This window comes from Phaenicophaeus curvirostris, chromosome 18 (genome assembly GCF_032191515.1).
Source record: "Phaenicophaeus curvirostris isolate KB17595 chromosome 18, BPBGC_Pcur_1.0, whole genome shotgun sequence".
Classification (NCBI taxonomy): Eukaryota; Metazoa; Chordata; class Aves; order Cuculiformes; family Cuculidae; genus Phaenicophaeus; species Phaenicophaeus curvirostris.
This window is the reverse complement of record NC_091409.1, coordinates 9,176,485-9,204,036: the sequence shown is the minus strand read 5'-3', so window position 1 is coordinate 9,204,036 and position 27,552 is coordinate 9,176,485. Positions and strand designations below refer to the sequence as shown.

Sequence of the window (27,552 nt, the reverse complement as noted above, 5' to 3'; positions counted from 1 at the left end):
GCCACCCCACCAGGTAAGAAGGATCCTGGGGCTCCCTGTGGGCTCCCCCCCGTCCCCAGGCAGATGCATCGTCCCCCGGGGAGCAGAGACCCGCATGCAGCTCCCGCCCGGCCAAGGAGGGTGCACGGGCCCGTCCGCCTCTCGCAAAGGGGTGCGTGGACAGAGCATGCTGCCTACATGGAGAGGATGGGAGCCACCTCGTCCAGGGAGGCAATCAGGATCCCGATCTCGCAGATGCAGGCTGTGAGCAGCAGGGCCCACGTTGGCTCCCCGTTGGCTTTGCCGTGGCCGAAGACCTGGAAGCGGGGCAGAGGGAGAGGCACATCAGGGCTCTGCAACGCCAGTGCGAGGGTGCTTGGTGCCACCCGACAGGACTGGACCCTCTCGCGTGCCCTGCCCTGGCTAGAAGTAGGGACTGGGTGCAGCAGGGCTCTGCAAGCACCATCGTGAGCTGGCGCATGTCCCGAGCTGCATCCCGTTTGGAGCAGCAGTCCCAGAGCTGCCAGGGTTGACCCCTGCTGCCAGCACAGCCCCATTCCCAGCAGAGCCCACCACCCTCCCTGCACCCAGAGCAGCCCCCGTTCTCCCATAATCCCCACCCGGGATGAGCTCATCGGCACCCCTTGCCTGGGATGGACACACCACCAGTGGAGAGCAACTCCTCCTGTGGCTGTGGGGACACGGAGGGGACTAGGCGTGAGGGTGGGGGCTGGGGGCGCGTGTCCGGATGCATTAGAGGCCACGGGCAGCGTGAGAGAGTGAGAGCTCAGGCTGGGGCTGGCAGGGTGAAGGAGGGAGGATAAAATTAGCCTTCTCTTCCCTGGGGGAAGCTGTCGGGTTGGATTTGGAGAGATGAGGTTGTGAGAACGCGTCTTCAGAGAGCAGAGAAAATATGAAGCGGCACAGCAGCAGGGGGGAGGGGATCCTGACCTTTCCCGGCACGCTCCTTCCACCAACACCACAGCTGAACGCGCTGTGGCCACCCACCACCACACCGATGCCGGTGGGGCGAGGGCAGCAGTGCCGGGAGGAGGCAGTGCTGGCGCCCACCGGTCAGTCACGCTCGCGGGAGCCACCGTGAGTGGTTGTGGCCAGTAGTGCCGTGCTCAGCAGTTGCCTACCCTGAGGAAGGGCACGATCCCATCCCTGGAGATGGCTTGCAGGAGGCGAGGAGCTCCAGTGAGGCTCTGCAGCCCAGCCCCACACGTGGAGAAGAAGGAGCCGATGACAATGACCCACGGGGATGGCCACGCCAGGGTGCCAACCACCAGGTTCCCGTTGACAGCTTCACCAAACCTGCAAGGGCAACAAGATCACCCACAGCCCCATCCTGTGAGCTGTGAGCGTGCCAGCACGGCAGCAGCCAACCCGGCCCAAGGGACACCGCTGGAGGGGGACAGGGCTGCCGATGGCCCCCAGACCCTGAGGCAGAGCAAGGGAGAGGGTACTCAGGTAGCTGGGGTCCATCCCCACCCCCAACCTGTGGCCCTGGGGGGCGAGGGGGCGGTGTGGGACAGGGGTTCCCCATCCCCTGTGCTGGGAGGTGGCTGGTTAAGACTGCCTGAGGTTGGATGCTGTTTGTGTTGGTGCTGGCGACCCAGAAGTGTCACCTGCCGCGTGTGGTGAGCTGTGCTGCCCCAGATACGCAGGCAGCCCTGCCTGTTGACAAACAAGCACGCTGCCTGCAGCCCCGGTGTGGGAAGGAGGACTGCGGATACACAGCAAAACATGGGGAGCTCGGGGCATACACGAGCCCCAACAAGTTCAGGCCCCTTCAAGAGCCCTCTGACTCCAGGACCCCTGTGAACCCTTGAGTGCCACCCTGTGTGCCCAGTGTGTCCTGGCTACAGTCCCCACACCCCGCCTCCCCTGCGGCTGCCCCAGCCTATTCCCAGATGGTGTTCCCGAGGTACTGCTGGGCTCCCCCCAAGACCCCCCCAGCTCCAGGACACTCACTTGTCACGCAGGACGACCCCCTCGATGCACGCCCCAAAGAGGACAACGGAGCTGATATCTGTCGGGCGGTCAAGGAGAGCCAGGAGGACACACCGAGTCCCACCTGCCCCTTGTTAGTGGGGTGCAGGGACCCCCATCCCCACCTGGCACAGCGAGCCCCCCCTGCCCTCAGCCCAGCAGCACAGGCTCAGGCAAGCCCTGAAGGATACAGACCGTGGAGGTGGTGGCGATGGCCAGGATGGTGCCTGTGGGGATGGACTTCTGGGCGTCCCGGAGGTCTCCGGAGCGGTTGGAGCCAGCCATGATGCCTGGGGAAAGAGGGGACGGTGCCACAGTGGGCAGAGCCCTAACCCTCACCCATCACAGCCAGCAGGATGGTTCATGCGGGCACTGCACGAGCCCCAGGAGCAGCCAGGCACTGGGCTACCAGGATGGGGAGCGGGCACACCACTGGCTTTGCTGCTGCCCGTGTCCCCCAGCACTTCCAGAGCCACAGTCCGAGGTCACTCAAGGATTAGGCTGAAAATGCTGGTAATGACTCGTCTCATTAGCCCTTAATTAGTTCAAGCAAGGCCAGTGAGTGGAGCAGTGGCAGGGACAGGGTCAGGCCCTGGCACCACTCCAAGGAGGGCCAGGCTGGGACACGGCTGTGCCAGCAGCTCCCACCATGGAGCACCCACCACGGCAGCCGGGTGGCCACCCCGCCGTGCCCGCAGAGCTGCACCTGCAGCTGGGATGCAGCACCTGAGGCTCAGCCTGTGTTACAGAGAGGACACATGCCTTGTGCCAAACCCAGGACCTACCGGTACACAAGATGGTACCGGTGGCCGCGTGCCAAGAGGCGTCACAGGGTCTGTCCAGTGCCAGCTATCGCGGTGCCTGGGACAGCCCCTGGGCACCAGCAGTGCTGTGGGTGGCATCCGGTGGCTACACCCCACGGCAGCTCCGCAGCGGGACTGGGACTGGGACGGGGTGGGGGGGGGAGCTCCTCCACCCCCGGGAGCTATAAATACCGGAGCTGCGGGACGTCAGCGCCGCGCCGAGCGGCACCGTCAGATCTGGAGCATGGGCGGCTGCGTGGGATGCGCAGGATGCAATCCACCCCCAAGCTGCCACCACCGCCGCACCCAGCGCGGGGGGCAGGCAGGCGGGGGGCTCTGCAGGAGCACACCTGGTGGCACGTGTACAGCCAGTGCCCGCCGCACGCAACCGAGGCCGGCGGCAGCTCCCACCTGTGACCGAGGGGAAGTAGATGCCGACGAGCAGGGTGAAGTAGGAGGTCATGTCGCTGAAGACGTAGGGCTGGTCCATGTCCACCGGGGTGTCGGGGGGGCTCACCGAGGGCAGCCCCCGCTTCTCCACGATCACGCCCTTGGTCAGGTATGAACTCCAGAGGTTCTCTGTGAGGAGGCAGGAGGCCGGGCCCCACAGCAGGCGTGAGGAGGTGCCGGAGATCTGCCTGCACCCAGCACAGCACCGTTCCACCCCACAGCCCAAAGGGATGGAGCGCAGGGGGTCCAGCGTTGCCTCCCTCCACCCCAGAACCAGAAGGCATCCAGCAGGTGAGGGATAGGGCATCCCCAGCCCATCAGAGGTGTGCAGACACTGGGCCTGGGGACAGCGCAGGTGGGACACCAGAGCAGGTCCATCCCACCACTGGCATCGTCCCTGCAAGGTACTGGAGCAGCTGACGTGGGACTGGAGCAGCAAATAATTAAGAGGGTAATATAATTAATGCTGATCAACACAGGTTTAAAGAAAGTGGATCGTGTCAAAGTAACTTGATAATGTTTTTGATGGGATTACGACTGTGGGGCTGATGTAACAGGCTTAGTATCCCTCCACGTGTTGCCTTGGCCACAGATCGCAGCGAGAAACTGGAGCAGCAGAGAGCATCCAGCGCCCAGGCACGGCGGGAAGAGGCTGACAGCCCTCGGCAGGGCATTGCAAAGGGGATGCTGGGCGGCTCCAAACGGGCCTGGCTCTCACAGCACCCAGCACTGAGCATCCTTCCTCAGCTGCGTGACCTCCCCTGACTGCTCTCGGGTGAGAGACAGGGCTGGCAGTCCAGCCTGGCTCATGGAAAAACACGTTTGCTCCCACAGGGAGACCCAGCGCCTGGGCACAGCCAGGCTCAGACACCTCTGCCAGGGCTGTACAGTGACAACTGGTCTCAAGATGCTACCAGACCAGTCACCCTTGCCACTGGGCACCCAGAGGTGGTCCTGGCTCTGCCCTGCATGCCCGATACATTTGCTACCCACTGCCCTGACACAGCCCAGCATGGGACACCACCAAGAGCCTCCCAAACACCCTGTGAACACACTCCACCAATTTGCCAGGACACAGCCTGGCAGTCAAAGCCCCAGGTGCCACGTGCTAAGTGAAGTCTGAGCTCCCATGCCTGAGTCTATGCAGCCACCGTGGCAGAGCTGGGCTGGAGTGGGCTCACAGACACCCGGCACAGCCTCAGCCCCCAGGGCTGCCTGCAGTGAGCACCAGCCGTGCCTGGGACACCCAGCTCCGTGGGACACACTGGGAGCAGAGCCACCGTGAGCTCACCACATGCACTCGCTGTGCTGCACAGCCAGCACAGCCACCGCCGTACACCCAGCCTGGCACCACAGGGTGCTCAGCCTGGCTTCTGCTCCCCAGGAAGGGCTGATCCTGCTCATGGCTCTGCAGGCAGGGAAGCCTGATGGGTGCTGTTCTCCTGAGCCCCGACACCAGCACCGTAGCACCCAGAGCATCTCCTGCAGGCACAGCCCTGCAGAGCAGGGGCCAGCAAATGCCCTCCGAGTGTGGTACTGAGCATCGGCCTCTGCCACTCACCGCGCAGTGTGAGCACCTGGCAAATGCACCAGCAGCTCTGGAAAAACAGGTCAAAAGTGGCTCCTCCCAGTAAATTCACAAGGTTTTCTGCAGCTCTGGCCACTCTCTCTGCACGGCTGCGGCCACAGCAGCTAAGTGCCCCCGAGGGGCGATCGCTCCTCGTGAAACCTCAGATCGATACCAGCCTTTCTGAAGGCCAAGAAGCAGCAAAGGGAGGATTTATTGCTCCCCAGCCTCTGGGTATCTTTCAGAGCGGTGCTGCTGCGGTCTGGCTGGCAGAGCCTGCACATGGGCGGCTGTAGCAGTGCAGGAGCCCTTCTCGCTGCCCAGTGGAGCAGGGCTGGCTGCGCTCAGGAGGCAGAGCAGCCCCCAGCAGGGATCACCCATGCATCGCTCCCCTGGGCTCAGCGCTGACCGCCCATCCCCTCACCACCTGCCTGGCACGTCAGAGGGCCAGCTGCCCACATGCGATGTCTCCCAGGGCACTGGGCCCTCCAGCAGCAGAGCTGCCCAGGAGGCACAGATGCTGCCCCCACCACGGCTCACGTGGGGCTTGTCCTGTGCCACCACCTCCGTGTCCAAATTCCCGCACCTCCATCCCCGTGCCGTGCTTACCTTGGATGAGGCCACTGGCGGCGCCGGGGATGCCCTCGATCTCAGTCACGTTGTTCATGGTGAAGTACTCATCACAGGTGGCATTGAGGAAGCGGGAGGTGCAGAAGAGCTCCCAGAGCTTGGAGCCCACTGTCTCGTTGCCCTCCATCACCATCTTGGTGCAGAGGTCGAAGCCGTGGCGTGAGAGGGTCCTGTTGCCCAGGAGGCAGATACTGGAGGGAAACAAGCACTCAGCCGTGTGCCTGGACACCCCAGCGCCGCCACGGCACCACGGGACGCCGTACTCACGGGAAGCTCGGTGGGTCGAAGGCCGACTTGATGACTCCAGCATAGATGGCGAGGATGGAGAGGATGACACAGCCCAAGAAGACCAGGGCAAACTTGTTGACATACTTGACCCCCACAAACACCACGGTGGCCATGCAGGTCAGCACACAGGTGCCGTACACACGCATGTTGTTGAGCATCGCAGCCGCCTCCCCGCTGGCATCCTCGGCTTTGAAGATGGCCATGCCTGGGAAGATGTAGGCCTGCGAGAGAGTCAGGATAACGGCTCCATAGAGGGGACCCCCCAGCAAGGGCCCCTTGGCCCCACCTTGAGCCCCCAGGTCCCTGCTGGGCTGCGAGGAGTGGGCAGCAGGGGCAGAGCTGCCCTGGCAGGAGCTGAGCCCTTGCGCCCCACAGGGGAAGGACCAGACACGTACCAGCAGGATCTCAATGGTGCCCAAGATGTACATGGCGCCGGCAAAGGTGGTGCCCAGGTAGAAGCAGAGCCCCACGGCCCCACCAAACTCAGGTCCCAGGGAACGTGAGATCATGTAGTAGGAGCCACCCGCTGCCGGAGAGAACAAAGGTGGGTCCCAGCCGGACCCAGGGCACCCCTAGCCCTGCCAGGAGAGCCAGGGGCAGGGTGGCACCATGGCTCCAGCAGGGAGCAGGGCGCCACCCCCAGGGCCTCGGCACAGCGGGAGCAGCCGCGCTGGCAGAGCCATTCCCCGGGAGTCCAGGTGTGATGGCCTCGGGGACATGTCCCCTGGGATGCCAGGCAGGTGCTGGAGCCCCGGCACACAGGCCCTGCCTTGTCTGTCCTCTCAGAGGAGCCCTTAGAGCTGGGTGGCTGGGATCAATGGTCCCACTGCAGCAGCAGGATGATAAATAGTTTTAATTACACCCTGCGCTGGGGCTGTCAGCGCCGAGCCCAGCCCTGTGGAGCAACCAGGTCAACATTGCTCACCTGCTCCCAGCTCCCCACGGTCCTGTGGGGATCGGCACGCACTGGGAGAGGCAGCTCGAGGGCACGCGCAAAGCCAGACCCTGCTGGTGCCTCCCTGGGGCACACAGCAGCCTCCTCGTGCCCAGTGTGGCTCAGGGAGGCTGTGGGGAGAGGCTGCCCCAACGCTCAGCCCTCAGCACCCAGCTCCCCATCCTTCTGCCGCATCTCTCCCCAGCTCCCCCATGGCATTGCCAGTCTGGCAGAGGGAGGAGCCGTGGCTGGCAGCTCTCGTTGCCATCTGTACCTCACGGCTCCGGGGATGGGTGGTGGCTCCAGCTCCACGCTCCTCCTCAGGCAACGAGGGGTCTGCGTGGGCTGGTGGCAGAAGGCAGAGGACGTCCACCCTCCCAAGCACGGCACAGGGCAGCACCCAGAGCTCGGCCAGCACAGCCCAGGAAGCAGGATGGCTTTGGGGGATGCTCTCTGGGAAAAGCCCTTTGCCACACTCAGCCCAGCCCTTCTGGGACACAGGGGCCCCTGCTGGCACCCAACCCTGCAAGAAGCCAGCTCCCTTTGCCCCTGCGTGCACAGGGACACAGGCTTTGCTCTACCTGGCACCACGCCGTTGGTGGCGATCGCGCTCATGGAGATGGCCGTCAGCATCGTCTGCGGGGAGAAGCACAGTCAGCGCCTGGCAGAGCTCCCTGGGGAGCGGGAAGGGAGAGCTGGGGCCACGCGGGGACATGGGGCTCCCTGGGGCCACACTGAGATGTGCCACTGGGTCAGGATGCCGCAGCTAGAGCTGAGTGGATGGATGGATGGATGGATGGATGGATGGATGGATGGATGGATGGGCAGCAGGCAGGGCTGCTGGCCAGCAGCTTGGGGCTGAACCCCTTAGAAGGACCAGCAGTGCCATGAGGGTCAGAGTTCCCACAGCAGCCCAGGATGCTGCCTGTGTTCAATCTCGCCAGCCTCTGCCCCAGGGTCTCCATCCCAGTGGGGTGGCTTCACTGCATCACGGTGTGCAGGGCCAGGGCCCGAGACCCCTCCTCCCCCATCCCCACCACATGGCAGCTACGATCTGGGTCACCATTTGAGCACCATTCTGCTGCTGAGTCCTTTGGGAAGCCAGAGGCTTCTCCTTGCTGTAAGTGGGGCAGGGGCAGGCAGGTGGGCTGGCAGCTCATGCACCTCTCCACAGCCCAGCCAGCCTGGCTGGTGACCCCCAGATCCCAAGTATGGTTGGTGGGAGCCTGGCAGGCTCCGTCACTCACGCAGGAGCAGCAGAGGAAGACCATGCAGAAGGATTCCATGATGCCAGCAATCCCCACCACCCAGGTGAGACGCAGGAAGAGGATGACCCCAAAGATGTTCTGGAGGCAGGGCAGGTAGACGCCCATGAAGGTGCCCATCCGCGGGGCCTGCCAAGAGAGCGGGCAGATGTCAGGGCTCACAGGTCCAGCTGCCAGAGGAGTAAGGAATCCCGCTCCTCCCGCAACGTGGCCGGGGATCCCAGGTGAAACCACTTCACAGCAGGGCCCAAGGGTCCTGGCCATGCCCAGGGTAGCCCTTAGACTGGCACCACACAGGCAGGGGTGGGACAAGGGGCTGTGTCCCTCCTGTGTCCCTCACCTGCACCGGCTTCTTCTTGCCCCCGTCATTGTTCTCAGCCTCCTCGTGCTCCCGGCTGCCCTGTGGCAGGTTGGTGTAGTTGGCCAGCCCGCTCAGCAGGGACGAGACCATGGGGATGGTGTCCATCTCCTCCTGCAGACAGCAGAGCCCCGAGCAATGAGGACAGAGCCTCGGGACCCTGGCCAGGCCCAGGGACTTTGCCCAATGCCAGCCCACCACCTGCCTGCAAGGCTGCAGCAGAGGGGGAGCCTGGGCTAGGGCTTCAGCTCGGCCCCTTCTACAGGGACCCTCACTGCCCCACCGCCTGCGTGCCTTACCTCGAAGAGCGCCATGTTCTTGCCATCATACTCTTTGCCCTTCTCCAAGTCCGTGCTGTTGATGAAAGGGCTGCTCTCCTTGGGATTGCCATCGCCTGCAGAGACACCGCCGGGTCAGCTAGGCACTGCTGCACCAGCTCACACTGGGAGAGCACCCATGCTCCCACGGGAGGGCTGTCAGGACCATGGGGACCATGCTCGTGGCCAGTTCCAGGTTGGCGATGGCAGCCCCTGCACCGCAGCCAGCAGCATCACCTCCCAAACCATGCACGGGCAGGGGCTGCCAGTGCCCAGCCTGACCCAGCCGGCACACGGACCTGCCGGAGCGCATCCACGCAGTGAGGCGAGGAGCGTGGATCCCAGGGAACCCTCCCAGCAGGACAGCTGGCAGCAATAACTCACAGCGCAGGGTGCCTGCAGGTGAGCGTGCCAGGGCTGCCCGCAGCGCTGCATCTGCAGGGGCAGGACCCGGCCAGGCGCTCGGCGTGTCACCACGGAGCGGGGCAGCCCCAGCACGGTGCCTGGGAGAGGGGCGAGCAGCTGGGTCTCTGGTCGTGCTCCCTGACATGCACCACGGGAGCTGGGGCCAGGGCTGCACCACAAGGCAGGGAGGCATCGGCGGTGCCGCCACCGAGGGCAGGTGCTGCCGCCCTGCACGGAGTAGAGGAACCACCTGCAGCGGTGCAGAGCCCGCAGAGCTGCTGGGACAGAGCTGCGGCTGCTCGCTGCATTAACGACCTCGTGCAGAAGAAACCCAGAGTCGGCTTAATAGCAAGGAAAACAGACGAGCTGCAGAGCAGCAGAAATAAATCAGGCTGGAAATGGAGCGGCAGCGAGGACGGTGCCACCAGAGAAGCGCAGCCCTGAGCGAAGGCCCAGAGGGGACGGGGACAGGGAGCCAAGGGACACAGTGCTGGGCAGAGCAGCTGAGTGGGCGACAGCCCTGGGGCACAGGGAAACACAGGCAGCTGGGTCTGGTCCTCCGCCCCAGGCAGAAGGAGAGGGGCTCCCCCACAAACCCATCCCCACTGCCATGGCCAGAGCAATTGCAGTGCCAGCACCGCCGGGAAGGCTGCCCTCACAGGCAGGGTTACAGACCCACTGTGCATGCCAGGCCTGGGGCAACAGTTACCCACACCGCCAGCTTCAAGCACAGAGCCCTGGAGCGCAGGGATGGCGCAGGGGCTGCCCGTGGGCTGTGGCGGTGCAGCCACCCATGAACCACAGCCACCCGGGACAAACCCTGTGACCATTCGGAGCAGCCCAGTCTTTCGAAGACTGCCTGCCTCCTGCCAGTTGACTCATATTCAAGAACCTGGGAGCCGGTTTGCCTGTGTACAGTGGTGATTCACCATCTGCAACCTACCCGGCAGACACGGCACTCCTGGCTGACCAAGAGGTGAAGCCCCAAGCGCCACAGGTGACACTGACCCACAGGCTGGCCCCCATCTCCCACCGGTCCCCGGGCTCCTTGGACGTGGGTCAGCGGGGTGGCAGTGTCCCTGATGGTGCAGCTGAGCTGCAGGGCAGAGCCCGCAGGCTCCTCCTGTGCGGGACTGGCCATGGCAGCAGCACCGGACACTCTGGTCCAGGGGTCTGGCCTATCTCACTCTGGACCCTGCTCTGTTTGGCACCGCTGGCACGTAGCCTGCCCCATGTTCCCCAACGAAGGATGCAGGGAGGGCTCTCGGCACAGACCCAACATGCCGCTTGCTCTGGGTTTGGTTTGAAGCCCCGCACCCAGCAGTTATTAGGTCACCGCAGCAGCGTGGGCTGCACCCACACACTCCCACAGCACCCACCCACCCGCACCAGCAACTGGGACGGCGTGGATGCAAGACGACACACCGAGGATGCTCTCACGGGGCCATCCCCAGCACGGGGGCAAAGAAGACGGAGTCTGAGCCCACGTCCCCGGGGCACGCAGGGGCACGGAGGGGGTGGGATGTGCCTGCAGCCTGGCGAGGTCCAGGGACCCCACCGGGAGCGCGGAGCCCGCGGGGCCTCGCTTCTCCGCCTGGTACCCGGCCGACGACATCACCGTGCTGGTTTCCATGGCAACGGCGAGCCCCGGCCGCCTCGGCTCCCGCTCTTATGTAACGGCCCCGCACAGCACCCGCACCCCACGGCCCCGCACCCCGGCTACCGGCACCCACCGGCACCCGCACCCCGCGCACCGGCACCCCAGCACCCACCAGACAGCACGGCCGGGACCCCCAGTCCCACAGACTCCACCCAGCTCCGCACCAGGTGCCAGCAGCACCCAGGGCGCACACACTGCACCCCAGCAGCACCTCCACTGCACCCCGAACCTTGCAGCACCCCCTGCCTCACAGCCTGGGGCACCTCTCCGGCACTACAGGGACCACGAGGCTGTGCTGGCACCATCTGCACTGCCAGGGCTGGCCAGGGGACTTGACCGCTCACCTGGTGGTGACATTGGCACCAGGAGAGGTCCTGGGCTGGCAGGATGTGGGGACATGGGGATGAGCACACAGCACAGCTCCAGCATCCCCAGCACTCGTTCCGGGGGACCCTCGACCCCCTGCCTCACCCCAGCCCCACAGGCTGGAAGGAGTTAAGCGCCAGGGCCGCGGGGTCCCAGGTGACTACGTGCTCCCCGCTCCTGCCGGAGACCATTTTGCCGCAGAGGGGCTGCTGCAGCCTCTCCCCGGCGGCTGCCACCGGATTTGTGCTCCGTGCAGGCAGGGGCAGGCTAGGGCATCGCACCCCGTCCCCCACCCGCCACCGCCACGGCCAGTCGTGCCCAGCAGCACCGAGGGATGACACCTCCCAGCCATGGGGACACGTGAGCCACCAGTGGGCATGGAGTCCAGGACCCCTGAGAGCCCAGGGAAGGAGCTGGGGCTGCCGGCGCTGAGGCTGGGCAGCCTGGCAAGGGAGAGGTGGCGTGAGCCGAGCAGAGCTGAGCTGTGCCAGGCTTCGATCCCGGCACTGAGCCGCCCCCCTCCCCAGGGATCACTCAACATGAATCGGCCTTTTAATTTGCTGCGGCGGCTGGAAGGGCTCACGGCGGGATTGCTGCCAGGAACCCGCAGCCCCGCTGTGGGCATCACGCAGTCCCACTTGATGCAGGGGTTACCACCAACCCTACCTGCCCAGGGCATCCCAAAACCAGCCCTGCTCCCCATCCCGGCAGCCCAGGGCCCCAGAGCCAAAGGACCCTCCCTGCACCCTGGGCAGTGCGCCCACCCCACCAGGCAGCACTTGAGCTGCAACACCAGCCACGATGTGATCTCCTACTGGCTTCTTATTCAGCCCTAAATTGGGTTGGGAAGCATCATGTCCCTTATCCCAAATCCTCCCTAATTGCTTTACATGGCGCAGGGCACAGAGCGCTAATGGGGGGAGCCCAGGCAGCCAGACCCTACAGGCTAATTAACCAGGGCTGCTGCCTGCTCCTGCCTGGCCACAGCCAGCCCGTCCCCTCCATATCACCCAACAAGGGCCAGGTCCTTCATGGGCACCGCGCACGACGAGCCCGGGCCAGGGACACTGGGTGCTGGGGCTGCGGCACTGGCCGGAGGAGCAGCAGGAGAGAGGGACACGGGGGAGGGTAGTCCTGACTCCACAGGGGTGTGACAGCTCAGGGACCCCCTGTGCGGGTCTGGCCGTGGGCCCCTCCTGCACCACCCACTGCGCCAGCCCTGCCAGCCCCTGTGGCAGCAGCAGCGCGGTGGCCGCTCACGGTGCCAGGGGTGCCCCGGGGCTCCCCAGGAGGTGCATGGGGCACCTTGACTTTTGCCAGAGTGTTCGGCAGCACTGGCTAGCAAGCAGCCTCCTCCCAGTCCCTGGGGCTCTGCCTGCAGCAAGGAGCACCCCAGGGTGACCCCAGCAGCCCGGCGAGCTCACGGGTGAGCACGTGGCCCTGGCTGATGTCCCCAGCTGCTGCAGTTTTGCAAGAACTGCTGGCTGAGGAAGGCCACAGCACTGTTGTGTCACCCCTGGCCATTAAGAGGACTCAGCCACACGTCCACTGCCCTGGCCCTGAGCTGCTGGCCTGGGGGTGCCTAAGGCAGACAGGGGTGGCCAAGGGGCCCTTATGGTGGCTGGCACCTCTGCTCCCACCTAGGCTTCTCATCTGAGCAAGGGTACCTGACAGCTGCCCTGGGTACAGTGGCCTCTAGGGAGGCCACAGAGCCCCCACAGGTCCTGCCGAGGCAGAGACCACTCTGACTGACTGCAGCTCCCGTGGCCGGAGCAGCGCTGGCTCCTGCTGGCAGTGCACGCAGCGCTGTCAGCCCCCAGCTGCAGCGTGAAGGTAGGGTGGGTGGGGTGCGGTGGGGAGGGGTGTGATTTTCCCCTCATCCCAGGTCTAAACTTTGCCCCCCTGGCCTGCAGGCACACCGAGTGGCCTTTTGGGCTGGATTCTTTCGCTGCCTGACCCAAATTGGACCAACTGCTACTTCAGACCTATCCTCTTCCTTCCTAAACCCAGGATTATCCTCCCTTTGATCAGCCGGCCCTGCAGGCGCAGGATTTCCACCACAGGCGCTTTGGCTGGCTGCACTTAAACAGCTTCCCAGATTCTCCCACAGCCTGAGCCTTGCCTTGGAAATGGCTGTGGATGCAAGCTCCAGCAAAGCCTCCCAGCCCCGGGTCTCCCCATCTCAGGCAAGCTGGAGCACCAGCAGAGCAGCCTGCAGCGGGGCTGCGTCTGACATATCCACACCCCAGACAGAGCAGTGCAAGCTGCCAGCCCGGACACTGCAGGCAGCAGCCCTGCCTGCTCCCCACCACCTCCCCAGAGAGTCTGCCAGCGGCCCAGCCCTCGATGGGCTGCCAGGGCTGGAGCCCTTCCAGCCCTTGTCCGGAGGCTCCTGCAGGCTGCCCAGCATGGAGACAGGAGTGGTCAGACAGAAACAGCCTAAGTGGCACCCAGGGCTTTGGCGAGCCACTGGGTTGGCAAGTCACGGTCCAGCCAGCATTGGAGCAGACAGGTCATGCAGGGAGGATCCCATGCAACAGCTCTGCCACCCCTGAGGTGTCCACAGTCCCCGCAGGCAGACCCCACACAGGGAGCTCAGCATCCTCAGCAAGGATGGGAGCAATCCCACTCCCCAGCAGCCGCCCTCGGCACAGGCGTGGGACCCCACCTCACAGATGCTCCCCTCCTCTCCCAGTCCCCGCAAGCCTCTGCCCCCACCAGCCCTGCACCCGCCGGCCTCTTGCCAGGCTCGGCTCCAGGGACAGTCTGCCTGGTCCATCTGTAGTGGCACCGTGTCCAGCCCTCCTGCCAGACCCAAGCAAGGCACAAGCGCCGCCGGCACGGCTGCGATGGAAACGCAGCGAGTGGGACAGATCCTGCTGCAGCAAAGAGCAAGGAGAGAGCAAGAGCTCAGAGAAGGGCACTGTGGGGGCCAGTGCAGCTCCCCAAACCCCAGCAAGGTGCCCCAGAAGAATCCTGCCAGCCCTGACCTTGAGTGGAGCTGTGAATAAACAAGTAAATAATCAGGTTCAGGTCGCTGGAGCAAAGCAAACACCAAAAGCTGTCGCGGCTGTGCCCAAAGCCTCACTGCAGACAGCCGGGGACTTCTGCAGCGACCGCCAGAGCCAGCCATCCACTCCTGGCTGGGGCTTTCAGCAGACCCCTGAGGGGACCCGGAGTGGCTGGGGAGGCACTGCAGGTCCCCGCGGTCACATCGCTGCATTTTCCTGGCTCTAGCCCATCCCTGTGCCCGACACAAACACCTGCAGGAGAGGGAGCTGTGCTGGCCCCGCTGCCCGGGGCTGGACGCGGCAGCCCGACTGTTGGCGAATGCCCCGGGAACAGCTCAGGCCAAAGTGCCAGCAGCCTCGCAGCTGCTGCCAGGGCCTGGCAGCCCCACCGCCCGCGGGCTGCAGCCCCGGCCCCTCGCCTGCAGCGGCCCTGCCCGCCTGCACTGCGCCGGGGCTGCAGCACGGCACGGCTTGGCCGGGAACGGCACGGCTTGGCCGGGAATGGCACGACTTGGCCGGGAACGGCACGGCTCGGAGGGGAACGGCACATCACGTCACGGGGTAGACCGAGCGGATCAGCTCGGCACGGCTCAGCTGAGCTTGGCACGGTTTGACTGAGCTCTGCTCGGCACGGCTGGGATCGGCATTGCAGAGCGCGGCGGCCCCGATCCGAGCGGTCCCGGCGGCCGCTTCAGCACCACGGACAGCGGCAGCGACTCCGAGCCCAGCAGTCCCGGCGGCCGCTTCAGCACCACGGACAGCGGCGGCGGCCCGGGGCGGCCAGAGCCTCTCGCGGCCCCGGGGGCGGTGTGGGGAACGGCAGCAGGGAACGGGGGAACGGCAGCAGGGAATGGGGGAACGGCAGCAAGGAAACGGTACGGAGAGCTGGGGGGGCGGGCGGCAGCAGGGAGGAACGGGGGAGGCGGTAAGGAGGGCTGGGGAGAAGGCAGGCAGCGATGGGGGGGCGGTAGGGAGGGGTGGGGAGGAGGCAGCCGGGGCAAGCGGGGCTGTAGCCGGGCGCGGGGTGTCCGGAGGGGTAGGGGGAGAGGATCCCGGCCGGTGCCCGGGACAGGGCAGGTGCCGGCGATCGGCGCGGCTGCCCGGAGCGCAGCCCGAAGCCCCGTCCCGGGGGTGGTCCCGGGTCCCGCCGCCGCTCCCCGGGGCTGCCGCAGCGGCGTGCGCGGTGCCGGAGCGGCGGGAGCAGGCCCCCGCACCGGCCGCCGCAGCCCCGCGGGGCCGCCGAGCAGGAGCCGCCGCTGTGGCCGGTGCCGGCTCTCCCCGCGCGGGGTCCGGCACGGCGGGCACCGCCGAGCTCCCGCAGCCCCGCCGGTGTCCCGGCCTCTCACCTTGGCTGGCGCCGCCGTCGCCGTCCTCGCAGTCGGCCAGGTTGTTCAGCATGGCGCCGCCGCCGCCGCTGCCCGAGCCGCCGCCGCGCTCCGCAGCCGCGCGCCCCGCGCCGCCCCCCGCGCCGGTGGGAGGGGGCTGCAGTGCGGAGCCGCCCGCGGGCCCGCCCGCCCCGGCACGTATGCGGCAGCGCCCCGCGGGGGCACAGCGGCGCCTCCCTCGGGGGGGAACGGGGGCACGGACGGCGCCTCAACGGCCCCGCACCCCGAACGGCCCCCAACGGCCCCCGCAACCGCCCCCAACGGCCCCGCTGCAGCCGCGAGCCAAACACCCGTTTGGGGGGCTCCAGTAGGGCAGATCCTGGGGTCAGGGCCACCCCCGGAGGCAGCTCCTGTGGGGAGGGGGCAGCACCTGAGGGAGGAGGGAGAGGCAGGTCGCGGTGGGGCAGTGCCAGCCACGCTGAGCACCTCCCTGCAGGCAGCAGGGGCCTAGGTGGGGGCTAACGCCCCCCGTCCCAATAGCAGGACCGGCCCCCACCATCACCAAGGTCCTCCGGGGAGGAGGGGGCCGCCAGACCACCTGGCAGCAGGCACAGGGTCTGCAGAGGCTGTCAACCCCGCTCTGCCCCAGAGCCCTGCAGAGGGGGGAGCGTGCTTGGCTTGACCCTCAGGGCTCCAGGGAGTCGAGGTCCCAGCACATCCGGAACCCCCAGCCCAGCCCCCTGAGCCCCCCAGGGCAGCAGGTCTGGGCTGACCCTGGCGCAGGGCAGCGATGGGGCTGCCCCTCACTGCTGCTGCCTCCAGAAGGGCTCGTACCTCACAGGGCTCAGGCTGCTTGGGGATGGGGGCTGCCGATGGGACCCCACACCACTGACCCAGGGCCACACACAGCCCCCCTGCTCTCACCACATAATCCAAGAGGATCCCAGAGCCAGAGCTGGCGGCAGCTCCCGGCATCTCCTCTGGAGCAGGCTGAGATCATGACAGCCCGCTGGCGTTAGTTACTCCTTGACGGCTGTAATTAATTGTTTACTTTCTCCTGGTATGAGGCCAGCTGCTCCGCAGTGTGGAGGCTCCCCAGCCTTCACCTTGCGGGGCAGGAGGCTCGGACCCCTCGCAGTGGCCCTGCCGGCAGCCCCAGCCGCTGTGGCCACGACCTCTGCGCCTGGCGTCCCCCGGGACCCACAGCGGCATAGCCACAGCCAACGGCACAGGATGACCTGCAGGGAGCATGGGCAGTGGCACGGGCTGCCCCAGCGTGGTTAGAGCGATGCCAGCCCCCTCACTCAGCCCCCAGCCCTATCTCCCTGCCCAGGACCCCATTCCATGATTCTATGGGTCTATGATTCCGTAACCCTGTGCACTAGCTGCTCTGCGGGGCTGCTCCTGCTCAGCCGCAGCAGCACTGGCCCCTCACCCCCACATCCTTAGCCTTGAGTGCTGGAGCGAGGGGGTGGCTTGCTCCCAAGGGACGGCACTGGCCCCCGCACGCTGCCCGCATGGCCAGGGCTGCGGGCTGGAGGCAGTGGGCACGGCTGCTCTCCTCGGTGGTTGTGGGGGCGTCTGCAGAGCCCACTCACTCACGGGGGCCATGGCCGGGCAGTGGGGGCTGTGTGGGGGCTGGCCGTGGCGAGCACAGAGATGACGGTTTGCGCAGGAGGCCGCAGCGCGTGGGCTCGGCCCAGGAGGGATTTTCCTGATCAAACAGATGGGGGAAGGGAGCACGTGAAAGACCACTAATCCCCTAATCCCTGGATTATGGCTCCATTTCAGGGGCTGGGATTTGCCGGCAGCGCAGGGGGGCTATGCTAGGGACTGCACTTGCTTGGCCCGTGTGTAGGGTCCCACCTGTATGGGGAGCACGCAGGGATGTCCCGGGGCAGAGCCAAACCAAGGGACTCAATCCCAGCACCACGCTGAGCAAACCCTGGCCTGTAAACAGGATGACCTGCCCGGCGCACGTATCCCGGCAGCTGGCGGCACAGCTCTTGCCTCTCCTGTCACTGGCAGCGGTCAAACCTCCCAGGAGCCAGACACGTGCCAGAGGTGCTGGGAAACCTCTAGAGGGCATGGAGCGGGCAGCCTGGCCCTTGTCTAAGGGTGGCCACACTGTGGTGATGCCAGTGGGCGCCCTGCACCCACCTGCAGTGATCTCTGGTGCAGCCTGCCAGACCCACACCCTCCCTGCATGGGAAGACTCCATCACCCCAGGTCTTCAGGGCTCTCCTCGCAGCACTCGGGGCTCGAGGATGCGGGACCAGGTCCCCAGGAGAAAGAAGAGCTAGGGCAGGAGAGAGCCTAGGAGGATGGGGAGATGAGGCAAAGGGAGCCTGGAGGCACAGAGGGGTGCAGGGGCAGTGACATACACACAGAGCCAGGGATCCCATTGGAGGGTTTGCATTATGGCACATGCCACATCGCTCTTGTCCTGCCGGGCTGATGACCAAGGCATCATGTCCTGCAGCACCTCAGGGGGGATAGAAGGTCCCCACTCAGACAGGTCAGGGATCTGCCACCAGTACCAGGGCAAAACTAGGGTCTGGAAGTGATGCAGTCATCAGCTGGGACCTGCCCCCACCTCCAGGTGTTGGGGGGAGGGGGGGTAAGAAGGGAGGGATGGTGTTCTGTGGGTTTGGGAGCAGAACCGTGGGGAGCCAACGCAGCTCCCGAGACCAAGAGCAGAAGGGCGGCAGGGCAGAAGGATACAGGGCAGGGAAGGAGGCAATGGGGCAAGGCAGGAGGGGATGTGAGCTCCTGCGTCACGAAGGCCCTGCACCGCGTGCAGCCAGCGCAGCATCCCCAGCTGCCCAGCCCAGATGTTTTGCCAGAAGCAGGGCCACAGCAGCGGGCAAGCGGGCAGCCCCGCACACAGATGAGCTGCGGAACCAACCTCCTCCCACCCAGGAGCCCCCGAGCAATCCCTGTGCCAGCCGCAGGGCCCCTAGGCCCCTGTGCTGCCGCAGCTGCACGAGGGCTGCAGGGCGCGCTGCCAGCCGGGCAGCAGCTGTGCAGCCCCTGCCGCGAGCTCCCGGGAGGGTCAGGCGTGGGAGTGCAGCGGCTGAGGCTCCAGGGGGGTCCTGTGCCCCACATGGCACCCCCGGCCTCCCTCCACAGCATCATCAGGAAGGTGGTGCAAGTGACAGAGGGGGCTCAGAGATCCCTTGCCCCCCAAGGAGCCGTCCTGCACCCTCCGTGCCACGCAGCCTCTCCGCAGCGCGGACCCCTGGTGCTTTGAATGGTACCCTCATCAGCGCCCTGTCTCCTGCCAACCTGAGCTGCGCTGGGGGAGCCGGAGGTGCCAGGGGACCAGTGGCAGCGGGGCCACTGGGCAGGGGAAGCCAAGTCCCCCACTCCCCGATAATCCCAGAACCAGACCCTCACGCATCCCATGCCCCATGTTTAGGATGAACATTAGGAAAAAACTTTTCATGGAAAGAGTCATTGGGCACTGAAACAGGCTGCCCAGGGAGGGGGTTGAGTCACCTTCCCTGGAGGGGTTTAAGGGACGGGTGGAGGAGGCGCTGAGGGACATGGTTTAGTGATTGATGGGAATGGTTGGACTCGATGATCCGATGGGTCTCTCCCAACCTGATGATTCTATGATTCTATGATTCTATGCCCGGTGCCTCGGTGCGGGCTGCAGGGGCTCCGACCCCTCTCCGGGACCCCCTCTCGGGAAGATTTATCCCCCCCTCCATCCCTCCCCCGCGGGTCCGGGCGAGCGGCTGAGCCCCCCAGCATCGGCAGGGAAGACACTGGGCTCGGTTTCCATGGCAACGAGAGAGGCTCCTTAACCAGTTGGTTGCCATGGCGACGGCCGCCGAGCCCGGATGCCTCGGGACGCGGCGGGGGGGGCTCCGCTCCGAGGCCCCGAGCCGGGGCGGCGGCTCCGCGGGGCGGGGTGGGGGGACGCGGCGGGGCCGGGCGGGGCCGGTCACGCCCGTCCCCGTCCCGCAGCGCCCTCTGGCGGCCGCGCTCCCCGTCCCGGCTCCCCGGGGGCCTCGCGGGGCCGCTCCCCGTCCCGAGCGGAGCCGGCCGGGAGGGGCGGCGGGAGGGGCGGCCCCGGGCAGGGGTCTGTGCCGGGTCAGGGGGTCCCCGCGCCCCCCCCCCCCCCCCGGCCGCTCCTGCACGAGGGAAGGGCCGGGCGGCACCATCAACGCCGGGGAGCCGGTACCCGGCCCCTCGCAGCCCCACGGCGGCCCCCACTCCCGTCCAGACCCGGGGGGCGGATCGGGGCGGGGCGGGGGGGCTCCTCGTTACGTTGGAACGACGCAGGGTGCGTGGATCGGGGCAGGACGGGGCTCCCCACCCGCTGGAACGATGTGGGATGCGGGATGGGGTCTCTCGTGCTGCCCAGAGCCTCGGGCACACACCCCGCCAGGCTGCGCCCGGCCCGGGGCGCGGGGGGTGCCGGGTGCTGGCGGCGGGAGCGGGGCTGGCTGTCCTCTGCGAGGGCGCAAGGTCACAGCGCAGCCGAGAGGGCCCCCGACGTGGCCCCTGCCGCCCAGCTCTCCCCAGCAGGCCTCCCTCCTCCCCCTGCGAGTCCCCAAGCCAGCGACCATTCCTGGGAGACGCAGGCTTTGGCCACGGCTCTAGACGGCACAAGCCACGGGCCAGGGCCAGCTGCCCACGCGTGTCGTGGGGTGACAAGGGGCCCGGCACTGCCACCACGGTGATAAGGGCCTGTGATGCCACCATGGCTGGGATGCAGGCAGGGGGCAGAGAGCCCACTGGTTGGGACACAGAGCCCGTTGGTGGGGACGTGGAACCCACTGGCAGGGGCCACAGAGTCCACCAACATGGGCACAGGGCCCACTGGATGGGGCATAGATCCCACTGGTGGGACAGAGCCCACCAGTGGGGACACGGAGCCCACCAGCGGGGACACGGAGCCCACCAACAGGGACACAGAGCCCACCAGTGGGGACACGGAGCCCACCAGCGGGGACACGGAGCCCACCAGCAGGGACTCAGATGGCTTGGGTGTCACAGTGCCCATCAGCAGCTCGCTGCCTCCCACCAGCGCCCTTCGCGAGGGCGCAAGGTCACAGCTCCGCGCAGCACGGTGCTGCTGTCGCTGGATTTCTGCGATCGATATGGCTCCGGTGACAGTGCAGCCCCGCCACCACGTCCCCTGGGCACCGCACGGCGACGGCCAGCCGGTCCCAGCACCCGCCACAGCCAAGTGGGCCACCACCACCACCGAGGGCCACCACAGCCCACCCTCCTGTGCAGCCACCAGGACCATGGGGCAGTTTGTGGCCCATAGCACTCGCCCCATGGCCACGGGGCAGTTTGTGCCCCATAGCCCTCGCCCCATGGCCACCCTCCTCCATGGCTCCTGAGGGGCAGCAGGCAGCCTCGTACCCCACAGCCTTGTGCTCCACAGATGTCCCCCCACATCCCAGCCCCATCCCGCTGCCCATCCCTCAGGAACGGGGCTTTACTCCCACACACCACTGGGATGGAGATGGGGCAGGGGAGCCCCTTGGGATGAGGGGTCCCGTCCGGGCAGCCGAGCCCCACTCTCTGCTCCAACCCCCCCAGTCCTCCGAGTCCCGCAGCCCCACGCCAGCCCCACTCCGGGGTCCCCACCGCCTCCGAGGAGCCCGGGCAGCCCGGGGTGGCTCCACACCCTCCCCCAGGGTGCCCCGACGGCACTGCCCTGCCCCACGGACCCTGGACCGCGGAGCCTCCCCACGGACACTGCCCCATGGACCCTGGACCGCAGAGACTCCCCGCGGACCCTGCCCTGAGAACCCTGCCCCGCCGGACCCTGCCTCAGGGAGCCCCCCACGACCCCCCCCCCCCCCCCGCCATGGACCCTGCCCCACGGGCCCTCCCTGATGGACTCTGCCCCACGACCCCCTGCCCCACGGAGCCCCCCACACGCCCTGCCCCGCGGAGCCTGCTCCGCGACCCCTGCCCCACGGAGCCTCCCCACGGAGCCTGCCCCGGGGGCCCCGTCCCGCGCCCCGCGCCGCTCGGAGCCGCCGCCGCGGGTCTCACCGGTGCCGTGCGGGTGCGGCGGGGTGGCGGTGCCGGTGTCGTCGCCGCCGTGGGGCGGGCGGTGGGGCTGCCGGGGCAGCGCGGTGACGGTGAAGCGGCCGCTCATGGCCCCGCGCCGCCAGTGGCGCCGGCTCCGGCCGCGGCTCAGCCCGGGCCGCGCGGGGTCCTAGCGCCCGCCCGCGGCTCGCACCGGCACGGCACGGCCGGGCCCGGGTCGGCTCGGGTGCGCTCGGGTAGGGTCGGATCAGTTCGGTTCGGCGCTGTTGGTCTTGGATTAGTTCGGATTGGCTCGGCTGGGCTCGGTTTGGCACGGCTGGACTCGGGTGGGCTCTGTTGGGCTCGGCTGGGCTCGGTTCGGCACCGCCGGACTCGGATCAGCCCGAACGGGCTCGGATGGGCTCGGGTGGACTCGTATCAGATCGTTTGGGTTCGGCTGGGCTCGGTTCGGCTCGGCCGGACTCGGATCAGCCCGGATGGGCTCGGCTGGACTCGGCTGGGCTCGGATCAGATCGGGTTCGGGTGGGCTCGGTTCGGCTCGGCTCCGCCAGCAAAGTGCTGGGAGCGGACCCCGCCGCCCTGGGGGTGCTGGGTACAGCGCAGCCGCTAATTACAGCTCATTACAGCTAAGTGCAGAGCTAACTACAGATAATTATAGCCTCGGGGCTGAGGCTGCCCCTTTCTGCCACGGCGCCGGGCAGCCCCAGGCGCGGCCCCGCCGCTGGGGGTCCGGGCTGCAGCGAGGGGGGGTCCGGGCTGCAGAGGGGGGGATCTGGGCTGCCGAGGGGGGTGGTCCGGGCTGCAGAGAGGGGGATCCGGGCTGCAGAGAGGGGGGGTCCGGGCGGCAGAGGGGGGGTCCGGACTGCAGAGGGGGGAGTCCGGACTGCAGAGGGGGGGGTCTGGGCTGCAGAGTGGGGTCTGGGGTGCAGCAGGGGCGCTGCCACACGCCATGCCCCAGCCTGAGAAGAACGCCGCCCCTCACCCCGGAGTCGGGGCCGCGGGGGAAGGCTGGGGGCTGGCTGGGTCCAGGGGAGCCAGAGACGGGGGAGCTGGCGAAGCGAGGGCAGGAGGGGCTCTGGAGAGGCGGGTGTGGCTGGAGGCAGGGGATATTGGGACAGAAAGATCCCTGATCCCAGCAGAAGGGGGCTTGGCCGCCGCCCCACGCCCCCTCCCCACCGGCGCGGTACCCGGGGAGCGCTGAGCTGACGGAGCCCCCGGACGCAGCGTCCCAAGGATCGTTTTTATTGCAAACGGGCTGGCAGAGCGGGCAGCGCCCGCGCCCCTGCCCCGCCGGCTGCCCGGGCACCAGCTCCGCGGCACGGCCGGCTCGGGAAAAAGACGAAATCGCTCCAAATCCCTGTGTGGTTTGCACCAGGCAAACGCCTCTGCGCGACGGAGGCAGCGCGGTGCCCGCCGCGGCGAGAGTCCTGCTGCCCAGCCGGGGGTGGGGGGGGACCCCGGGACCCCCTCCCGCCGCCCCGCGGCCACGGGGCTGGGCGGCCCCCGGGTTCCAGGCTGCGGGACGGGAGCCCCGGTGCCGGCGGCGACGGGAGGGTCGCAGAGGGGCTGCCGGGTGGCGCTCAGTGCTGGGGACACTGCAGGATGTCGTACTTGACGTAGCCCACCCGATCCACCTGGTAGCGCGGCGTCATCCTCCAGTAGAAGCTGCCCCGGCAGAAGTGGTAATTGTCTGGAGAGGAGAGAGGGGAGGGACGGGAGCGTCAGCAGGGACCAGGCTGCCCAGGGAGGGGGTTGAGACCCCTTCCCTGGAGGTGTTTAAGGGACGGGTGGATGAGGTGCTGAGGGACATGGTTTAGTGATTGATGGGAATGGTTGGACTCGATGATCCGGTGGGTCTCTTCCAACCTGATGATTCTATGATTCCGTGATTCTATGACCGACGCCGTGCCCTGCCCGGGGGAGGCTCGGGGAGCCCGGTTGGGGGTGGGGACAGCGCGGCCACTCTCACCTTGGTAGAGGAAAACGTTGCGTGCGTCGAGGGGGACGCCGGTGAAAACGTCGTCGGTGGCGCGGGGGTAGCCCTTGTCCACTCTCTGCACCTTCACGTCCAGCCTGCGGGGCGAGCAGAGCCGCGCTGAGGGCTGTGGAGCCCCGAGCCGCCCCGAGCCACCCCGAGCCGTCGGTCCCGCTCACCTCCAGTAGCTCTCGCCGCTGAAGAGCAGCACCTTGCCGCGGCCGCGCTGCAGGGCCCCCGAGATGCGGCCGGCGTCCTTCCCGAGCCCCAGCTTCTCCACGCTGCGAGGACCCAGCGCCGTCGAGCCCGAGAACACCCAGAACTGCCGACCTGAACCGGGAGGGCGCGGGGGTCGGTGAGGCGGCTCGGCGGCACCGCGGTCCCGGGGCACCGACGGCACCGGGCGCAGCGCTCACCGGAGAAGAAGAAAACCCTCTTGGTGAGCACATCCTGGAAAGCGGCATCGATGACCGCCGGGAGGCCCGGCCAGGTGTCTGCGATGGAAAAGGCCCCCTGGATGTCCGAATTCCAGAAGGATGAGCGTGTCCAGTATTTCCTGGTGGGGAAGTTCAACCGCCTCAGTAACCTTGGTGTGGCACAGCCCCGCGTCCCCCAACACTCTGTGTCCCCCCATGCCCCCTTGTTGCCCTGACTCCGGGCGCTGCCGCTCACCCATCCTTGAAGAAATGCAGCTCCCCATTGATCTCTGTGATGGCATCAAAGTCCTTCTCCGCGCAGGCATCCCGGCTGGGGTCCACGGGAATGGGCTGAGCTGTGGGCTCCAGAGTCTCGTAGTCCTCCTCCTCCTCAGTGGTAGAGGTGCTGCCAGCCTCTGTGGGCAAGGGCTGGGGCTCCTTGGTGGTCACAGGCACAGGGGCAGTGGGCTCTGGGCCAGAGCCACGACCTAGAATCATAGAATCATAGAATCACCAGGTTGGAAAAGACCCACTGGATCATCGAGTCCAACCATTCCCATCAAATAATAAACCATGTCCCTCAGTGCCTCGTCCACTCATCCCTTAAATCCCTCCGGGGAAGGCGACTCAACCCCCTCCCTGGGCAGTCTGTTCCAGTGCCCAATGACCCTTTCCATGAAAAATTGTTTCCTAATGTCCAGCCTAAACCTCCCCTGGTGGAGCTTGAGGCCATTCCCTCTCATCCTGTCCCTTGTCACTTGAGGGAAGAGCCCAGGTCCCTCCTCTCCACAACCTCCTTTCAGGTAGTTGGAGAGAGCAATGAGGTCTCCCCTCAGCCTCCTCTTCTCCAGGCTAAACACCCCCAGCTCTCTCAGCCATTCTTCGTAAGGTCTATTCTCCAGCCCCTTTACCTGAATGAATACAGGGGAGGGCATGAGGCTGGGGGCCTGCCCAGCACCACAGGACCCCCACATGCCCGGCCACGGTGATGCTGCTCACCGTAGAGGTACTGGATTCCCTGGATATCATCGGGGTCCAGCTGGAAGTCCTGAACGTAGCTGTACATGGGGTACATGAGGGCCTCGCGCACGCTGGAGTGGTCCAGCCCCAGCGAGTGCCCAAACTCGTGGGCAGCCACCAGGAAGATGCTGTAACCTGGGGGAAAGCACTGGCCTCAGCACCCGGTGGGATGGAACCTGCCAGCTGGAGACTGTGACCGCGGTGGGGAGCGCTCCAGCATGGCTTGAGGCCGGAGGGTGCGGGCAGGGGGGCTGGTACCTCTGTCTGGGCAGAAGCCCCACTTCTTGTCGGTGTCATAGTTGCTGGTGGTGGCACACCAGAGTTTGCCATCCTGGCGGCCCTGGCTGGTGCAGGCACTGTACGACTGGCCCAGGAAGGTGAAGGGGAAGATACATGGATCCCCCTGGGAGTTGCCGCCGATCACCGCCGTGTCTGCAAAGCAGCATCAGTGGGGTTGGCTCTGGCTCCAGGGCCACGGCTGCCCCTTGGACCCTCAGGTGCCCACACTGTGCACCACGTCTGGGGACCAACCCCTCTGCGTGCCTGCTCGCACCTCGGTTGGGGCAGAAGCCGTATTTCTTGTCCTGGTCAAAGTTGGCAGTGGTGGCACACCAGCGGTAGCCATCAGAGCGCCCGTCCGTGGTGCAGGTGTCGTAGGAGGTGCCGTCGAAGACGAAGGGGAAGACGCAGGGGGACCCATCGCTGTTGCCGCCGTTAGTGTAAAGGACTGCGAGGTAAGGAGGAGTGAGGACAGACCCTGGCACCTGTGAGGCCAGGTAGGGGCCGCAGCTGCTGCTACTCACGTTCGCTGGGGCAGAAGCCGTATTTCTTGTCGCGGTCGTAGCTGGCGGTGGTGGCACACCAGGGCAGCCCGTCTGACCGCCCCTCCGTGGTGCAGTGGGAGTAGGAGCGGCCCTCGAAGATGAAGGGGAAGTGGCAGTCGGCCCCCTTGGCGTTCCCGTGGCGGGTCTTCACCACTGCCGGGAGAAAGGGCTCAGTGGCACGGCTGGGGTGGCCACCATCGGCCCCATAACCCATCAGGCCCTGCCCTTACCTAAGCCATTTCCCAGTGTCCAGAACTCGTCGTCGTCAAAGTGTGCATCACCCTGGATCCCCCGTCCCGGGGGAAAGGCGTGGGCCAAAAGCCCATCCTTGCCGTCGAAGGGGTACCCGTCCCCGTGCTCTGTGGGGACAAGCACCCTCAGAGCCAGCCCTGCTAGAGGACCCCCTATGCCTGTGGCTCACACAGACCCCAAGCACAGCCCTGCCGCCTTCTGCATGCCCACACACGTGTGTGTGCCTGTGGCAGAGGGACCCTGGGCACAACGAGGGGTGACAGTCCCATGGGAAGGGCATGTCGCCGTCCGTTTCCTCACAGCCTCCCCACGGGACATCACCTTGACTGCCAAACATGATCATGATGTCTGCCTCGCCACTGTATATCTGGGTGAAGGTGAGGGGGGTCACATCACTCCACACTTTGAATGCTCGCTTGAAGGCATCGTCGATCACAGCACGGTCCAGATCGGGGGAGTAGTTCATCACCCTGGCAGGGGAGGTGGGGGTCAGTGCTGCCGGATCCCGGCTCATGCTGCAGGAGTGACTGGGGAGGCATCCTCACGCCCCAGGAGAGGACGGCAGCGCTGGCACGGCTGAGCCGAGCAGCCGGCCACCACCCTCAGGCCAGGGCACAGATGCTCTCCCGGATGCCAAGGAGCAGATGCTGCCACTGTGCCAGCTTGGCACTGGCTGCACCAAGACCCAGCTGTGCTGGCAGCTCAGAGGCATGGCCGGCGGGCTGGGCTGGCACCGAAGCTGCTGCCCTGCCTGGTCCCTCGTACCCATCTCCATCCCCCGGGGACCATCGCCCTGTGGTCCATCTCCTGGGGCAGGGACTCACCGATACGTCAGGTCCATGTGGTCCCACTTGAGATCCCCCTCGAAAGTGAGGAAGGTTCCCACGTCGGGGACGCCGCAGCGGGGTGCTCGCATGGCCTCCAGTGTGCTGGCATCCAGCTGCCCCGTCTCCTCCAGGCCCAGCTGCTTCTGCATCTTGCGCAGCGCCTTGGCCAGGGACACGTGCTTGCTGCCTGTCCGCGCCTCCACCTCCGTGGTGTAGCCGAACCGCAGCAGGTAGCTCTGGGGAGGAAAGGCAGCCGGGGGGCTGAGTGAGGCAGGAGGGGGCTCAGGCAGCACCGGGCACCGCAAACCTCCAGTGCCTGACGCTATCCTGAGCATCTCTCGGGGGTCAGGGATGCTGGCAGCCCCCATGCTCAACGCGCAGCCCCGCGCTGCCACCTCGGGAGCCCCTCGGGAGCCCCTTGGGCCCTGCTGGGAAGGGGCTGTGAGGCCACATGCCGCTCACCTCTGCCAGCTCCCGGTCGGACAGGGTGCTGACCAGCTCCCCTGGGAAGGTGACCACCGCCTGCGGCTTGCTCTGCAGCGGAGCAGCACAGCAGGAGGCGGCCAGCAGCCCCATAGCAAGTGGGGCCAGGAGGATGAGTGCCATGGCAAAGCTGTGCTGCGCTGCTCTGGCTGCCGCGGGCTCCCCTCTTATTTATGGTGCAGGAGGGCAGTGAGTCACCCTCAGACCCCTCGGTGCCGACTCACACTCCCTTCCCACGGTGACGAAACACACACTCAGGCTCCTCCGTTTTCTGCCTTAACTGTTTCATCACCTTGTTTACTAAACACGCCAGGTCCCACGGCCACACGAGGCACTTGGGTGGGTGCAGGGGAGAACGGCTGCGCTGGGCATGGCACA

The 27,552-nt window shown here is 66.7% G+C and overlaps 2 protein-coding genes across 5 annotated transcripts in view; both read right to left on the bottom strand.

Moving 5' to 3' along the window:
- The window catches only part of SLC12A5 (solute carrier family 12 member 5), a 93,918-nt gene extending 72,327 nt beyond the window's left edge, over window positions 1-21,591 (bottom strand). For 2 of the 4 annotated variants that reach the window (XM_069871885.1, XM_069871886.1), the window contains exons 1-13: window positions 21,381-21,590; window positions 8,569-8,663; window positions 8,252-8,383; window positions 7,894-8,040; window positions 7,228-7,282; window positions 6,108-6,238; window positions 5,692-5,933; window positions 5,404-5,615; window positions 3,189-3,356; window positions 2,166-2,264; window positions 1,957-2,014; window positions 1,122-1,296; window positions 178-296 (exon numbers count right to left, since the gene is read on the bottom strand). In XM_069871885.1, the coding sequence (XP_069727986.1) occupies window positions 178-296; window positions 1,122-1,296; window positions 1,957-2,014; window positions 2,166-2,264; window positions 3,189-3,356; window positions 5,404-5,615; window positions 5,692-5,933; window positions 6,108-6,238; window positions 7,228-7,282; window positions 7,894-8,040; window positions 8,252-8,383; window positions 8,569-8,663; window positions 21,381-21,486 (1,739 nt within the window). In that variant the 5' untranslated portion in view covers window positions 21,487-21,590. Of the gene's footprint in view, window positions 1-177; window positions 297-1,121; window positions 1,297-1,956; window positions 2,015-2,165; window positions 2,265-3,188; window positions 3,357-5,403; window positions 5,616-5,691; window positions 5,934-6,107; window positions 6,239-7,227; window positions 7,283-7,893; window positions 8,041-8,251; window positions 8,384-8,568; window positions 8,664-15,374; window positions 15,527-21,380 lie in introns of those variants that run through there. The other 2 variants (XM_069871889.1, XM_069871887.1) reach the window with 2 other exon arrangements.
- A 1,012-nt stretch (window positions 21,592-22,603) lies between these two features.
- Window positions 22,604-27,328, bottom strand: MMP9 (matrix metallopeptidase 9). The gene is made up of 13 exons (XM_069871859.1): window positions 27,154-27,328; window positions 26,689-26,927; window positions 26,186-26,334; window positions 25,843-25,971; window positions 25,592-25,765; window positions 25,342-25,515; window positions 25,047-25,220; window positions 24,768-24,923; window positions 24,025-24,256; window positions 23,769-23,908; window positions 23,532-23,682; window positions 23,347-23,450; window positions 22,604-23,067 (listed from the first exon to the last, which is right to left on the bottom strand). The coding sequence occupies exons 1-13, from the start codon at window positions 27,295-27,297 to the stop codon at window positions 22,958-22,960; spliced, it is 2,076 nt and encodes a 691-aa protein (XP_069727960.1). The 5' UTR covers window positions 27,298-27,328; the 3' UTR covers window positions 22,604-22,957.
- Window positions 27,329-27,552: the final 224 nt, after the last annotated feature.

What these genes read in the sequence shown, in the direction of transcription:
- MMP9 (XM_069871859.1), bottom strand. Translation starts at nt 27,297, where the DNA reads ATGGCACTCATCCTCCTGGCCCCACTTGCTATGGGGCTGCTGGCCGCC. An exon ending in CACATGGACCTGACGTATCG is followed by an intron (nt 26,335 to 26,688) that starts GTGAGTCCCTGC and finishes CTCCCCTGCCAG; the next exon opens with GGTGATGAACTACTCCCCCG. An exon ending in GGGCTTCTGCCCAGACAGAG is followed by an intron (nt 24,924 to 25,046) that starts GTACCAGCCCCC and finishes GCTTTCCCCCAG; the next exon opens with GTTACAGCATCTTCCTGGTG.